Source organism: Prinia subflava, chromosome 12 (genome assembly GCF_021018805.1).
Source record: "Prinia subflava isolate CZ2003 ecotype Zambia chromosome 12, Cam_Psub_1.2, whole genome shotgun sequence".
NCBI lineage: Eukaryota > Metazoa > Chordata > Aves > Passeriformes > Cisticolidae > Prinia > Prinia subflava.
The window spans coordinates 20261775-20278021 of NC_086258.1; the positions used below are offsets into that span (position 1 = coordinate 20261775).

Sequence of the window (16247 nt, forward strand, 5' to 3'; positions counted from 1 at the left end):
TATTTAGATTATGATACTTTTATTTCCTTTTTTTTTTTTTTTTTTTTTTAAATTTTATTTTCCAAAAGATTTGTGTCCTGGTTTCTTATGTTTAATCATCTCTCCCTTTAGATCCCTCTAGCTGAGATGGAGGCTCTGTCTCTGACGTCAGATATTCTCTCTGAAAAGTCCTGGTCCCTAGCTCTGACGGATGACTCTTTTCCTGATGACATTAACACACACTTACTTAATGCTCTGGAAAGCAATGTACATACACTGGTTGCTGTGTAGTCTGATGTTTACAGGGTTCGAAATACTGCTCCCACCTCTCTGCACCTGCCTAATGGCATTTCCAGCCCCTTCCCAAAGAGCACCAGCCTCTTCCCTGAGCAGGATGCTGTCCTTAATGCCATTAGGTCCTGCCTTTTGTCACTCTTGTCCACAATCTTGGCTCCTTGCAAGGAATGAGTGGTTATTTCAATTTTTTTTTTGCTGCCTTATGTATAAACAATGTGTTTTCTACAAGTAAAATAAGTAGTAAAAAAAAAAAGCTTTGGAAAGCATCAAGGTTGAAATTTCCTCCCCATCTGAAACAAATCAGTGATGCTGCAAAAAGAAACACCCGTGAGCTAATGACCCATGTCCTGTGCTGCAGGGTCAGCCCAAACACTTGGGTTTGGAGTGCATTTTTGTCATTATGAACACAGGCACCACAAGGGGTTTTTTTTCATGATTGGTGCCATATTGTTTCTTTTACAAATACCAAATGGGGATCTCTCCAAGATTATACTTGTTTTGCAAATTCTTTCTAGCAGTCACCATGCTGGGGAAAAAAAAAAAAAGACTATTCAGTGTCTTTTTGACTGACATAACCAGTATTTTGAACCCTGCCTTAACCATCTCCTCTCTGAAACATTAGACATTTTTAGCTGTGTAGCGGTCAAGTGCTTTTTTTCTGCTGCACAACAGACATAATTCCTTTCCCAACATTTTTAGACCATTCTTGTTTTCTTTGTTGTTGTTCATGTACCTGCCTTTGGGTGTTTGTGTTGTTCATAGAATTTTCTGCCATATTAGCTGACTGTCATCCTAATTAGCACTTATTTGAGAATCATCTCTTAAACCGTGACAATATTTCCCATCATGCTTCATGGCATTCTGTGCAAAAGATTTTGTGAACTTCCTTTAACTTCTTGTATGAGGCTTTTTGTTTAAAAAATAGTATGGAGAGTTGGACAGAGGAGAAACCCTCCTAGTTTTGAATCAGATTAGACAACCTTGTTTGACAGCATTGCAAAGTCTCAAGGGTACAGCCAGGAAAGATGGTTTATCTCCCCTCTCCAAAAAGAAAAGAAAAACTGTGCTGAGCAAAGAATTTTTGTGAGTTTTTATCAATTCCAAAAAAGTGTTTGGTCACAACAGTTACCCAAAATCCTGAAAAACTGCAAGCTTTCATTGTAATCCCTTCTAAATGCAATATTTTTACACTTCATTTAGATGTGGCTTTAGTTGAAAAATATTTAGATTGGTATTTTTAATTTTTTTTATTTGAGGAAAACTTGGGTTTGATTTTCAGTCAAGCCAAAACAACATGTTTTTCAAAAATACCACTGAACCAAAAAGTCATGTGCTCCCACGGCTCTGTGGGCTGGCCTGGGAAGATCATTTTGCAGCCATTTTCAATGGTTCTCATGAATTTCACTCATGAGATTTCCCCAAGATGATCCAAAAGTGGGAATGGCCCACATTGGATCCTGTCAATGAACCCAAAGGTTCACTGAAGGTTGGATTTGGATGGGGTCTCCAATCCAAGCTCTCATGTTCAGATTCAAACGGATTTGGGTTTGGGATCTCAGGTTTCAGGGCCCCTTTTCTGCTTTCAGCTCAGCACTGTGACAGTGAAGCAGCATGAGCTGGGTAAGGGGAAGGCAGGGAGGCTCCCAAATCCAAACTCAGCTTTACAAGCACAGGTTTGGCTCTCACTCCCCGAGCTGTACCAGGAGATTGCAGTCTCCCTTATCTAATCTGTATCCAAGCTCTATCCAAATCAGCAATTTCCCAAGGACTGAAACAAATGTTGCATGGCAGTGCAGACCTGTTTTGTTCATTAAATTTGCAACAATGATCTTTTTTTTTCTCTTCCCTGCCTTTTCTTCTTTTTTCCTCTTTTTTTTTTTCCTTTTTGAAAATTCCTTTTAATCTCATCATGTTTCTTGTGCAAATGAATGCTGTAGTGATTTTTTTTTTTTTTTTTTGTGACTGAAGGATAAAATTGCGATCAAAAATATCTGTGGTGATTCCAGAAAACCTGTATGTACTGAGTGAAGGGAAATTTTTTTAGAAAATAAGATCTAAAGTTTTCCAAAAATGATCAGCCAAATACTGTGCTAGATTACAGTGGCACAAACCTATTCCTGTGTTTTTCGCTTGAGACATTTTAACAATTAAATAATTGTTTCATTACAAATACACTGGGAAGATGACTTTGCTTCCTTTTTTTGCTAATACTCTCCAAGACAATAACACCCAAGAACATTTCTGGGATGGAGATATTTTCTTATGAAATCAGACCTGAATCCACTCAATATTGCCTCTGGGGCTGCCCATTCCAACAGTCTCCTTGGCTGTAAAAATTCCACAGTCAACATATATACAATAACCCTTGCTTGCATTAGATCCCTTCTAATTAGAGAATGGCTTTCACCCTGAAGCAGTAGGTTTAGATATCCTTTTCAATAAAATAGGTTTAGTTATTCATTACATGAGAAGAAAATCCAATAAAATTGTGCTGTGAGCCAGAACAGAAAATATTTTTGATAGAGTAGTTTTTGCATTTGGGTTGGGGTGGGGGTTTTTTGTTGTTTGTTTTTGTTTCTTTTATTGTCAGAAGAGGAAACCGCTCACCTTTGCCAAAAGCCTGCCTTGCTGATGGGGGCACCTAGGGAGCAGAGGGTCAAAGTTCTGCCAAGCATGTGACCTTTGCTGGCCTTGAGGCATGATGCCTTCTTTGCTCATCCCTGAAATAGTCATGGTTTATTCCTGCGGTGTGGCTCCCTCTGTTTCTGTGGTCCATCGTGTGGGGGTTCCTGGGGAGCCCCGAGGAGGGGATGGCTCCCTGGCACATCCATCCGTGCCCCCGTGCATGCCCATCGCGCCATCCCGGCTGCAGTGGCTGTCGCTCGCCTTTCTGGGCACTTCTCCTCTCTGCCGCCCTCCCGCTCCTGCCCTCCTCACGTTTTTCTCCCCCTCAGGCTGATCCCCGCTCCAAGGACGCCACGCTGACCCTGTCCCCCAGCAAGGACCTGCTGAGTGTGAGGAAGCCCTCGGTGGGACGCACGCACTCCTTGCCAAACGACAGCTACATGTTCCAGCCGCCCTACTCCGGCCCCTGCCCCGAGCCCCTGGGGGACAGGAAGCCAGCACACCACAAATCCCAGTCAGGTACACCTCTCTCAGCTGGGACACAAGTAGGATTTTCCAGCAGAGAAGGAGTTGTGGTTTTGCAGGCTCTTTGGTAGGAGGGAGAAAATTGCCCCCGGTTTGAAAGCAAAACCAGTGAGACTCCAAGTCAGAAATATAGTTTAATAGAGAGAGAACAAACAGCAAGAAAGATAAAAATAAAAATAAAATAAGATAAATGCAATAATACAAAGGACCACCGAGAGAGTCAAAATGCAAACCTGACGCCCTGTTGATCAGGGTGTTGGAAGCAGCCCAAATAAGTCCTCCTGGAGGGACAGATGTGGCTCTGTTGAAGTAGAGATGATCCTCAAGAAAGGGTCCAATCTTCCTCAGGGAATCCAATGGGAACAGGCTCCCTTGGTGTTTGGGATTGCTGGTTTTATCCCAGTGGAAAGGCTTTGGCTCCTCCCACTGGGTGCAGCATCTCCCAATGGGATGAGGTGATGTTATCAGTCATGTGAGAGCCTTCAATGGCCCATTCACAGGAGATGTCCCTTGGAGGAGGATGGGTGGAGGAAGAGATAAGAAGGCCCTGCCTTATCTGGTGTTATCAGGTGTCCCATTAACAGAGGGCATCTCCCCTCTTTCCCCCCTAGAGTTACAAGAGATAAGGAACAATATCTCCCAACTGGTTTCAACAGATGAAAATAGAATACACATTTTTGGTTACATTTTTCAACCCAAGACAGAGGCGTGTGTCCAGACCTGTGTAAAAGACCCTCTGCAGCTTGAGAAGACCCTCCACAATTTACAAAGCCCTGTTTAAGATAACTCCTTTCCTCAGGATTTTTTAGGCCTGGCTCAACACTGGTTGTCCCCCTAGCTGGTTCCTGAATGTGACAGCCTCTGCAGCCTGGGGTACCTCTGTCCCACCAAATCCCAGCACAGAAATATTTCCTCCTGTCTGTTCTCTGCAGCAGCACATGTTTGGAAGCTCTGTCTGGGCACATCCATGAAAGATGGAAAGATGGTGTCTCTAAATGCCTGTAAAATGAACATAAATGTGCTGAATTGAGAGACACGCTGGTGTGAGATGAATGGGAAAATGAGAGAGTGCAGAATTGTTCTTCCCAGCGTGCATGGTTGGGATATACATCTTGGAGCTAAATTCAGAGATATTCTTAGGTACAGAGAGGGCTCTCCCTGCCTGCACCTCTGTCCCTGTCCATGCAGGGATTGTCCCTGTGCCCCCAGCTCCTCTACCTGCCAGAGCTGGGAAGTGAATGGAGCCACCTTTAATTCGTCTGTACACGCCATCATTTTAGACATTTGTCACCGATAAGACAGGGAAGCTTTTACAAGCATTGCCATTTGAAAGCCTCTAAGCAGAACATAATTTCAGCAATGTTCAGAATGCTAGGAGATTTGAACAGATTAGGAATAAGATGTTGAAATTTGCATAGTAATAAGAATTTGGATGAATAGCGACTGTTGAACAGAAGCAAAAAAAATATCTGGGCACAAGGGAGGAAGATGAATCTGGTGTTGTGAGAAATCTCTGCCACAAGACAGAATTCTCAAGGTCAAGAGCAGTGTTTTGAAGAACCTGTTTGCACATAATGCTAATGGTGCAGCTAAAATCCCATTGAAAGCAATTGCAAATCTCCCATTACCTTCTGTTGAGCCAGAATTTATGGGTCTCTGTAATAGTCCAGAAACTCCTGACCACACAAAAGAATCATGTCTGCTGCAGAGGGAATTTCCAGTGCTTCATTGTTGACCCTTAATTGGGATGTATTTGCACTTCCTTGAACAAAATCTGTGTCAGAAAGGGATTGGGTAATTTCTGAGTCCCTTCTTTTTCAAGATTTCACTTTCCAGTTTCAGTTTGGAGGACCTGGATAGCCCCGTGTGACAGCCCTGGCTTTCTGGGGCATTGCACCTTGTAAATCCACAGGAACAGCAGTTCCACTGAGGTGCAGCAGAAATATTTTGGTGAGGTAAAGCTGACGTCTTCTAACCACATTAAGCAATTAAACCTTTTGTGTTTTTCTCCTGCTGGCGAGACTCCAATCGTCTCAAGCAGGCCAGAGTGCTGGGAGGTGGGCGAGGTCCCCAAATTCTGACGTATCACTGTCCTCTTCCCCATACAATGTCAGGGCTTTTCAGGGTGGGGGAGGTCACCCCCACCTGTTTACAGTTTCTAATATTGTAGAGTGCAGTGAAGGCAGCAAGAGGTGCCAGGCGCCTCTAATAAATCACCACAACCAAGCCGTAATATTTCAAGCTGAGAAGGTTTTGTTGTCAGAAACACTGGCACTTGCAGGAGGCATTTGTTTGAATACTCCTTCATAATGGGGCTGTTGCTCCGGGAAGGATTCCAGGACAAATGAGATTCTCTGGGATGCGGTCCAGATTAAATGAATTGTTTTGAAAAGCGTCGAGCCTGTGTGTGAGGGGAGCACACAGAGTTTCAAACCTTGCAGAAGAAGTAGCCAGCAACCACGAAGGGTCAGGGAGAGGCTGGAGAGTATGTGTTTCCTTCTTCTGGGAAGCTTTGTAAAACCAGCCTTGAGAGCTGCCAGGGGCTGCTCCCTTTCCCTTCATTTCCAGCGTGTGCATGCTGGTTTGGAGATCCCAGCAGTTCAGGCATGGAGACACCTCCTAGAGCCTTTCAAAGTCAGATGTTAGTGGTGCTCAGAGGTGATGCTGCCTGCAAAGTTGTTGGCCCAAAAGCAGGGATGCAAGAATTGCCAGCTCGGATGAACTCGTAGTTCCTTGTCTTCTGTTCTCAACAGGAGCTAGTTCCAGTTGTATCAGGGGAAAATGCCAAGAAAAATGAAATAATAGACAATGCTGGAGTAATTTATTAGTAGAAGGGAGGTTTTTTCCCAGTTCTGGGGAGCCAGTTGCTGAATTCAGTGGTTTTGCTGTGCCTGTCTGATCCAAGGTGCAGCAAAGCAGTTTCCCCGGGAGGTCACTGAGGTTGGGACACAACCCTTGGGTGAACATGTCCCATTTCTGCCTCTTCTCCCCCGGCAAGGTTCGAAGGCGTCGGTGCAGTCGCAGCCAGCAGACACCAGCTCCCTCCTGCAAATCCCAAAGGACCATTTCCACCAAATAAGAGCCCACGAGCGTGTGGTGGGGGAGAGCAAGCCCCGGGTCTCCCAGCAGGTGCACTCCCCTTCTGCTGAGAGGCTGCTCCGCAGACAGGTAAGCAGAGTGATGATCATAAACCTGCTGAGCTCTTATATTGATGCATTTCCTGGTTCACCGTGCTTTAAATTCAAGGAGGGATTCACAGAGAAACCTCCAGAGAACTGTAATTCTCCTACAGAAATAACAAAAAAGGTTGGTGGTTTTTGATCTGAACGCCATCCAGGAGTCTCCAAAGAATGTGCGTGATGAGTATCATGTCCTTTGGCAACGTGCCTAAATGTTCTCCACATTGTTAGCACTTTATTTTTTTTTAATCCTCTTCATAAATGCAGCCAAATGCTCCCCAGAGGCTCGTTGGGGTTGAGGAACTAATTCTTAACTGCTGTGATTTTTTCAGTGCTTGAAAGGACACAGGGATTGCAGGCTCCATCGCAGGCCACCCCTCCTCTGACTCCTCTGGCCTCCCAAAAGAGGAGAAGTGTTTCATGGAAATTGCTTATCTCATATGCAAAACCATTATGGGAAGCATACTGGTTTTACAGTGAGAATTGAAAATCAAAATAATTTTCCATCAGCTGTGAGCTTTAAAAAAGTTTGAGTGTATGCAAGGCAGAACATGTTTTATTTTGCAACCAGTTTTATCTCTGGTTTTTGCCTGGCATTGATTTAAATCCTGATTCAATCACAGATCTCAGGGATCTAATCAAAGATTCCAGTCTGGCTGATTGGAAGCATAAGTTTAGACTTATCTTTTTTTAGTAAAATACTTAAACTTGTGCCTCACTCTCACATTTTTCAGCATATTTCAATGATTGTGCAGCTGGACCAGGACCAGAAGCACATCTGATTCAAAACCTGTGCTTTATTCAGTATTTCCATGCCTGATTTTACATACACAAAGGGGATCGGTTCGATTTTTTCAAAAGCAATTTCTTTCCTGCATGAAAATATTCCCATTTCTTTCATCTTTTAATCAACATTGACAAATTAGACAGTTGATTCATTAAGCTCTAAAAATGGATGTGAAGTACCAAGGTTAACAATTACATTAGTCTGTAATACTAAATTGACATAAGAAATTCTTTGCATGTATTTATTTGCATGGGGTTAGCCAGCTATCCCAATCACCACTAATGGGGAAACTAATTGATGTCATGATTCCAGTTCATAACCACTCTCTCTTGCTTTCTAATGAATAACAGACCCATCCTTTTGAAGTGATCTAGCCTGAATAAATTACCATGTTAGCCATCTTCTCCAGTCTTCATTTTGTTCACATCTTTGATGGCTTCTTTTTCTAGACCTTTTCATACATTTAAGTCAATTTATTGCCCTCTCTCCCTCTCCCTGCTCATGCAGGGAATATGGATATGCTCTTGGAGTGGCAGTTCAGAGAGCAAAGAGCTTTGTGGCAGTGAGCAGATACAATCCACGGGCAGACCCATGAGAGTTGCCCTTGGCAGGCTCCTGAGCAGCAGGGAGCTCCCAGTGTGGCTAATGGGAGCAGGGAGGTTGTTCTGGTGATATTGCTGTTACTGTTAGCTGCAATCTAGATGGCCAAACACTGGGAAATGTGCTCCTTTAAGAGGCAAAATTCCCTTTACAGACCCAGCACTTCTGCTTGCTCAGGTGCTCTCTGCTTGACTTCTTTTTGTTGCTACCACTAATTTCTCACTAGCACATCAAATAGCCCAAACTGACAAAGCAGTCTGGTTTTCAGTACCCATTTCTCCTGATTCTTACACATACTGCATGCAATTCTGATTTGGTTCTTTTTTTCTCTTTTCCTTTTCCTCTTTCTTTTTCTTTTTTTGTTTTTTTCTCTTTTTTCCTTTTCCTTTTCCTTTCCCGTTCCCGTTCCTTTTCTCCTTTTCTCCTTTTCTCCTTTTCTCCTTTTCTCCTTTTCTCCTTTTCTCCTTTTCTCCTTTTCTCCTTTTCTCCTTTTCTCCTTTTTTCCTTTTCTCCTTTTCCTTTTCCTTTTCCTTTTCCTTTTCCTTTTCCTTTTCCTTTTCCTTTTCCTTTTCCTTTTCCTTTTCCTTTTTTCTTTCCCTTCCCTCTCCTGCCCTCTCCTCCCCATAATCCATGACAGATACACCTTGTCCCTCACATACCTGGTCCTTGCACTCTCCCTGAGCACTGAATCCTGTGTGTTTGACCTCCCTTTCCCTGCAGAGTGCTGGGGAGCTGGCACAGCCCCCACAGTCCTGTCCAGTTTAGACTCCGGAGTGTTTGACAATTAATGCCCTGGCAGAGGAAGATGAGAGGATTGGATGCTTTGGGATAACATTCCTGCTGAGGATTGCACTCCTCGGCAGTGCATGGCACAAAGGCTTTTCTCCAGAGGAATTCTACCTGAAATTAAACCTATATTGATTTTGTAGTTCCAGGACTGTGTATCCAAGGTGTAGCCCACACCAAGCTGTGGCTGCTGCAGGTGTACACCCCTCTGGGATGGCAGAGGGTCCTTTTATTTTCAAACAAACCAGTAAAACATTTGTACTGTTACTACTAACAACAACCACAGATGCCTGTATCATAGGCAAAGAAAGAGCTGGTGGTGACTAATACTGTCGTGGTGTGCAACACAGGTTGGTGTGCAAGCAAAAGTAATGCCAACAATTACTTTTTGCTTCTCTATTCGACTTCTGTGTGGTCTGTGTCTCTTTTCAGGATATGAACATGATTTATTCTCCCAGAACCTCATTAAAACTACTGGTGCTGAGGAGACAGAATAACTTCACTCCTGACTGATTAGTTGCCAGTGTTATGCTGTGAAATTTTAACTAGAAAGGATTCAGCAGCACTGGATGAAGTTGTTTGCCATATTAAATATTCTCTGAGCTGTCCCCACTGACAAAGGGAGTGCAATGTGCAGCTGCTGCAATAGACTCTGGTGTTCCTGTGCATGCATGGACACACTGCAGCAGATGAGAGCTTTGCTGAATAGAGATCATTTGGCTCAAATGATCCTTGTGGGACAATATTTATATAAAGTGTATGATCATTTTGGGGTGATTTGTCACAAAAGTATTCCTTAGCATGAGGAATTTCATCATTTCATCTCCTTACACTTTTCTAAAGGACTGGGACCAGCTGTGCACATTTCCTCCAAATTTCCCTGTGAAGATTTTTATCTTTAAGAACATTTAAAAGTCTTCTCAAACAGATAGTCTGCCTTAAAGGGCCAGTTAACGTGGCTGATTTATAAAGCCTTTTGACAAGGAATGCAGAGCAGTGAAAAGGCAAAGCCTTCAAAGCATGCCCAAGGTTCCCTCTGCCAGTGGGCATTGATGCTGTGTAGGGCTCCACACAGCCAAGGCAAAATGTGCCTTAGGAAGCCTGAACTTAAGCATATGAATGAACTGAAATGATTACAGATTATTATTAGTCCAGCTTTGGACTGCAGTGTTTCCAGCTCCTGCCACAGGATGATGCAGAGCCGTGGCTCCAGCCTGGGGAGCAGAGCCAGGGACAGGATGTTGCCTTGACGCTGGCACACAGCGGGGCTGGTCGGGTGCTGCTCTGGGGATCCTGTTCCAGGCCCTCAGCATCACCTGGGCTACAGAAGGGAATACACAGGCTCACCTGCACATCTTGCTCTCCTGCTCACACCTGGGCTGCTGAAATTACTGAGGGCTTTGCTGTAGACCTTCCTCCTTTACATAACAAGAATATGAGTAAGTTTGAGTGGGGGCATTCTGGTTTTGCAGCCCTCCATCCTTAGAGGAGAAAGCTAAAGGTCATCCATTCAGGAAGAGTGAAGGGCTGTCACACAGGGACAAACCCACAGATCCCTGACAATGGGAGCTTGTAGAACTCACAACACAGGTTTTTATGGGAGCCAGTGGGTCTGTGCTGAGGGATCTCAGCAGAGCTGAGTGCTCTGTGAATGCTGAGCCTTGCCTGTACTAATCTTTGTTTGATCTGTCTCTCTTACTTGGCGACTCCTTTCCTCCCCAACCCCTCTGCGCCCTGCTGCAGATGGCTATAAGGAACGACTCTCTGGATAGCAAGGAGAATCTCCACACTGAGGTGAGTGAGCTCTCTGACCCAAATGTTCCCACTGTGCCCAAGGAGGAGTCTCCAGTGGCTCTGACACCCTCAGAAGCAGATGGGCTGGCTGCCTGGAGTCGGGCGAGCGTCCACACGCAGCAGCATTCCCACAATCAGTATAATATTTCAAAGCAGGCACCAGCATCCTGTGCTTGTGCAGACTCGTATCAGGAGACCCCTGAAGATTCAATGGACCAAGAAGTATCTGAAATAAACAGCTCCTCAGAGCCTTTCACTTCAGAAACTTGCACAGCCTCGAGTGCCTGTTCAGAGGGTCAGCCTCTCACACCTAGGAGGAACGTGGGCAATACTGGCAACGTGGTACTGAAGGACCTGAAGAAATACCACAGTGTGGACACCCAGGGCCTGCTAAAAAAACCGCCCTCTTGGTTAGATGATCAAAGGAGACATTCCATAGAGATTTGTTCCATAGAAAACAGCCCTCAGCACCATTCCACGTCCAGCTCCTCTGGCTTTATAAGTCAGGTGGTGAGTGAAATGGAATGCCTGCAAGGCACGCGGCAGAAGAAGAAACTGAGCCCTCCCTGTATATCCATAGATCCCCCCGATGGGCAGGGCTTGGTGCCCAGGGGACCCCACAGCCTCTCACCTGCCAGTGGAGACGTTTGCCTGAGGAGGCGTGCTCCCTCCTGTGAGTCCAAGGATTCCATGGATATAGGGGATTCACTGCTTCCAGACAGTGTGTCAGCATCTCCCACCCCAAAGAAAGACTTGTTGACACTTCCTAGCTTTTCCTTTGATCAAACGGAAACGGAGCCCTGAGTTACTTTTCTGTTGGTGCCAAATGTCTTCTTCCTTTCATGTAATAGAAAAAAAAAATTTAAAAAAACTCTGTACTCCAAAATGGCACTGGGTAAAAAATTTCCAAAGAAAGATTAAAGAACCAGCTGGTTAAAAGAGTGGTTAACCTATATCACGCTTACTTAAGCATATGTGCTGCTTAGGTAAAAGCAATACAATGTGCAGAATCTATATGTATATTATATTTTATTAAATTAATTGAATCTAGTATTGCAGGATGTAGTACATTTTGTGACTAAAGACTCATTTAATTTTCTTCTATTTTATGTATCTCGGAATATTTCTGAGATAAAGTTGGTTTTTACAAATATTTTAACCTAAAAAAATATATATTTAATCCCTTCTCTTTTTTTGTTTTGTTTGGGTTTCATTTTGTTTTGCAAAGCACAAAATGTAGCCAATTAGTGCATTACAGAGGAAATGTATCCCACAGTCAGCAGTAAATAAGGATTATTTAATGTAATTTATTTTTCCCCTTGGACTTCAATGATATTCTGGGAAAATGATTGTTTGCATAGTACAGAAATGCAGTGGCAATTTTTTAACAAAATATTCCAGTCTTGCATAAAATTGATATTCAGAGTGTGAAAGCCAGTGCTCAGACCCAGGAAGGTCCAACATGTCTGAGGATGGTGAAGGCAGAGCCATTTAACAGTACAAGATACTGAATTATGAAAGGATGTTACAAATCATTTACTGGCAACTCACAAAATCATGTCAAGGGTTGATTTTCATACCTTCCTAGGAAACAGGCAGCAAAGGCCTGTGGTCACTTCCAAGGTGTTTTTGCAGTGTCTCCAGGATGGACTTTTTATTTTGCTGAGTTTTACACCTCCCTCATCCCTCTGTTTTCAGCAGAGCTCCTCCTCTCTGCATGTTGTACAGAGGAGAGTGAGGTCAAACTTAGGACTTGCCCTGGGTGAAATCAGGGCACACATGGCACAGCAATGGGCTTAAGCACCTGCCTAAAGTTAAGCTCTCGCCTAGAATGCCTGGGGGTTATCATATTAAAGTAATTCTAGAAAATTAAAATCATATGCTGATGTGAATCAAGGCACTTCTGCAAGTTATTTTACAGATTACATAGAGGAAAGTCTGCAGGTACTGAAATGATTTTCAGTAAAGCAGCCAGGTATTCTGCTATCACTGCTAGAGTTAATTTACATGACCCCGACTGCAATTTTATTTCCAATCTATCAATAGCCTTAAGCAGCAACACGATGATACAAAGTGGATAAACCCAGAATTCATGCCCTTGCTTTATAACATCAATCATCTCAAAAATTACCTATTTACTCCTGTGCTAATGCCCTCTGCCAAAAGCAATCTGTAAAACTGGACAGCCCAGCCTGAAAACCACTCGAGGCTGGCCCCATTCAGCACCTCCCTCTCCTCACATGACTGATGGGAGCCAGGCATGAACTCCACTCCACTTCCACGGAATCATGTTAAGATGTAGGCTAAATTAGACTGCAGGCATGCTTTGAAGTGTCCAGGTCACAGGTTTGAAGCCAAGTCCACGGGTGGTGCCTCTGAACCAGCACAGGCAGGAGGAAGATTTGTGCTGATTCTGTCAGTCGGGAGTTTGTAACTTTTGGAGAACTAGAGAAATTTCAAATCACTACCACATGCTGATGTACAGCCTTTTGTCCACTCAGAGATCAGGCTGTTTGCACCACGTGGATCTGCATTAGCCTGGTGTGTACACACGAGGAGAAGATGTTGTTTGTACCCCACAGCCTAGGAGAGGTCCTAAGCTCCTTTATTTTCACTTGAGGATGTTTGCTCCATAAACAATCCCTACATGTGGAGGAGAAATGGAAGGGCTTTCAGCAGGAAGTCAGGCAATCAGTGTATTTGAAGTAGGAGGATTAACATTCTGTATTATTTACTGCAGTTAGATTAATTCTTGGCTGGGACATTTCTCCCCTCTTCACCACAGGCCCACATGGAGCCCGCTCTCTTTGATATGCCAGCCCAAAGCCAGAGTTAAGCCTGTCTGAAGCAGTGATTTCAAACAAACCTTTCATCAGTTCTTCCCCCAGATCATATTTAAGGAAATAATAAAATTACAGTGCATTAAGCCTGAGAAATATTCTTAATCCCTTTTTGGTTTTACACCCATAATGAGCCATAGCTTTTCCTTTTACATGTGCTAAATAGTTTGGGAAACTAGCTAGGCCACTAAAATTGCCATCCCTGGTTCCTTAATGATTAGGATTGTGTTCACATACACTCTTCAGATCCTTCCTTACAAAAAAACCCACTGAACATTTTAGCTTGAAATCATGGCACAAAACAGTGATGTGATGTTAATCCAAATGCTCAACTCCAAATGTAACAGCAAGTCTAAAGGCTCTTCTGTTTTAATACTTGGGGTTTTGCCTACTGACAAGGTTTGTGGAAGTAACAAAAAGTTTACATCATACATGAATAGTCAGTAAAGAGTATGCTTTCAGGAAAAGAAATCCATGTAAAATAGATTGTTTTCTAAACCAGATGAGTATTTTCTAGATGCCCTTTTGAAAGACAAATACAAATGTACTGCAGCACGTGCAATAATACTCAAATCATTTTCAATACCTTTGGGGGGGTTTTGTAGAATTTGACTTTTTTAAACAAAATGTACAAAATCCACAGGAATTCTGTAGAATGGTTATGTTGATAGAATTTTTATATTTTTGTAGAAATCTATAGAGAAATTGTTAAAAGTCTGCATAGCATCTTGGCAACAGAAGCAGCTCTTACCTACAAGTTTCTTTTCATAAACCTGGAGCCAGGCGTGCCCTGTCACAGCACACAGGGGGTGATTTCATAGCCTGCATCCAGGGCGTGTTCAGGAGTCAGCAGCTAAGCTCAAGTTCCACAATATTGCAGTGCTAGCACTGCCCAAGGACTGTACCCACATCAAACACCTCCCCAAAGCTCAGCCTCTGCCCCTGGTGAAGCAGTTGCATGGCTCTCCTGCTCATTCAAGCACACCAGCACTTTACTACTGTGGATTTACTGTATGCAGGTGGGAGGAGGAGATTTTGTTATTGCCAGTCTGACACAATGGGGGAAAGAGATTGCAGATGTGTCTGGAAAAATGTAAATTCCATTCTTGCAGCCCCTCGCACATAGAAGCGATTTTTCATAACTTGGTTAGAGGTTTTGTACTGTAGATATTTTTGGAGGAGGGCAAAGAAAACACTGTTTTTGACTTCTGTGGATTGCACTCAGCACTAGGTGTGTTCAAGGAGAAAATAAAAAACAAGGAAAAAAATAATAAAACAAAAGCATTACCACTGTAAATTAGGCTATGCCCCTGTCTCCCCTTTTCTGCCCCTTTGGCTACAATAATAACCCATGTACACTATTACACAAAGTGATAGAGTAGGCACAGTACCATTGCAATGTCCGTAACAACCTAGTATATATGATAGAACTTTGTATTTAATAGTTAATATATTGTTATACTGTATCAGGTATATAGGCCAAAAGGAGGTCTTTTGGTCGGGGCAACAGAAGGTGGTACTCATGGGGAAAATTGGATTTAAATGTTCCTTTTTTTAAAAAAAAAAAAAAAAAGAAGAAGAAGACAAAAAACAAGTGTAAATCTTTACAACTGACAAAAACAAATGTGTCCTATTAAAAGCTTTTGAAAAGAAAAACAACGGTGCATCTCCCTTTTTTTGTTGGTGTTGCTGATGATAATCTGTATCACTCCAGGCAGTCGAGTCTTTGGTCATGTTTTAATTGTGAACAGTTGGAGGAGATAACAGCATCAAGGCCAGGAGGCTGGAAGGAAGATTGGGAAATGATGGCCCTTTGTGGAGTCATTTGATGTGGCCACAAGCAAATCTGACCCGGGGCACTGCCCAGGGTGTGCAGAGTGAGCAGCGAGAGCACGGGCTGTGCCCTTGTGGGTCCCTCTGCCCTGGCAGGATCTGTGTGAGCCCTGAGGATGGCAGGACTGCAGTGGGGAGCTGCAGCCAGCAGGGAGAATGGAGTGAGGAGAAGGGGCAGATCTGACCTGTCTGTGAAGAGGAAGATGCTGGGCTTTTCCACTCATCTTTGGGGTTTCCAGCCTGAAATCCAGCAGCGTCTCCTGATGCCATTTAACTCCTTGCAAAGCAGGAGTTGGTGGGCATAGCACAGCCTGGGGGCTGAAGGGCAGCAGGGGCCCAGAGCTCAGGCACTGCTTAGGTACCCCCAGAAACATTCCACAGAATGGTCTGAGTTGGAAGGGACCTTAAAGATCATCCAGTGCCACCCCTTGCCATGGCAGGGACACCTTCCACTGTCTCAGGCTGCTCCAAGCCCTCTCCAACCTGGCCTTGGGCACTGCCAGGGATCCAGGGGCAGCCCCAGCTTCTCTGGGCACCCTGTGCCAGGGCCTGCCCACCCTCACAGGGAGGAATTTCTCCCTACAATCTAACCTAAACCTGCCCTCCTTCTGTTTGAAGCCATTCCCCCTCTTGTCCTGTCACTCCAGGACCTTGTTAAAGGCTCTTCAGGGGTTTTAGTGAATGACCTCTGTCCCTCCTAACATGAAATCTCCTCTCCCCTGGGGAGCAGCCACTGGAGGGAGGAACCAGACCCTGGGCACTCAGCAGCCCTGCTCCTCACTGCCTGGAATGATCTGACTGCTCTGCAGCAGGAGGGACCCTGAATCGACACCCAGAGCAGTTTGGCTGTCTAGAGGATGTTTTGATAAAGTAATCTCTCAGTAGAAAACAGCAGGAAGAATACCAGTCCTTAAAGAGAGGGAAAATATGGATCTGTTCAGAATCCCGTGCAAATCACTCCAGGTGAGCTCTGTGACGTGTCTGTGCTGTCCAGGCTGTGGG

General features: G+C 44.1%; 1 protein-coding gene across 3 annotated transcripts in view; it reads left to right on the forward strand.

Moving 5' to 3' along the window:
* Positions 1–15932, forward strand: part of CACNA1G (calcium voltage-gated channel subunit alpha1 G) — a 150156-nt gene extending 134224 nt beyond the window's left edge. For 2 of the 3 annotated variants that reach the window (XM_063409047.1, XM_063409048.1), the window contains exons 33-35: positions 3231–3420; positions 6425–6594; positions 10522–15930. In XM_063409047.1, the coding sequence (XP_063265117.1) occupies positions 3231–3420; positions 6425–6594; positions 10522–11376 (1215 nt within the window). In that variant the 3' untranslated portion in view covers positions 11377–15930. Of the gene's footprint in view, positions 1–111; positions 247–3230; positions 3421–6424; positions 6595–10521 lie in introns of all 3 variants that reach the window. The other variant, XM_063409049.1, reaches the window with a different exon arrangement.
* The last annotated feature ends 315 nt before the right edge of the window (positions 15933–16247 follow it).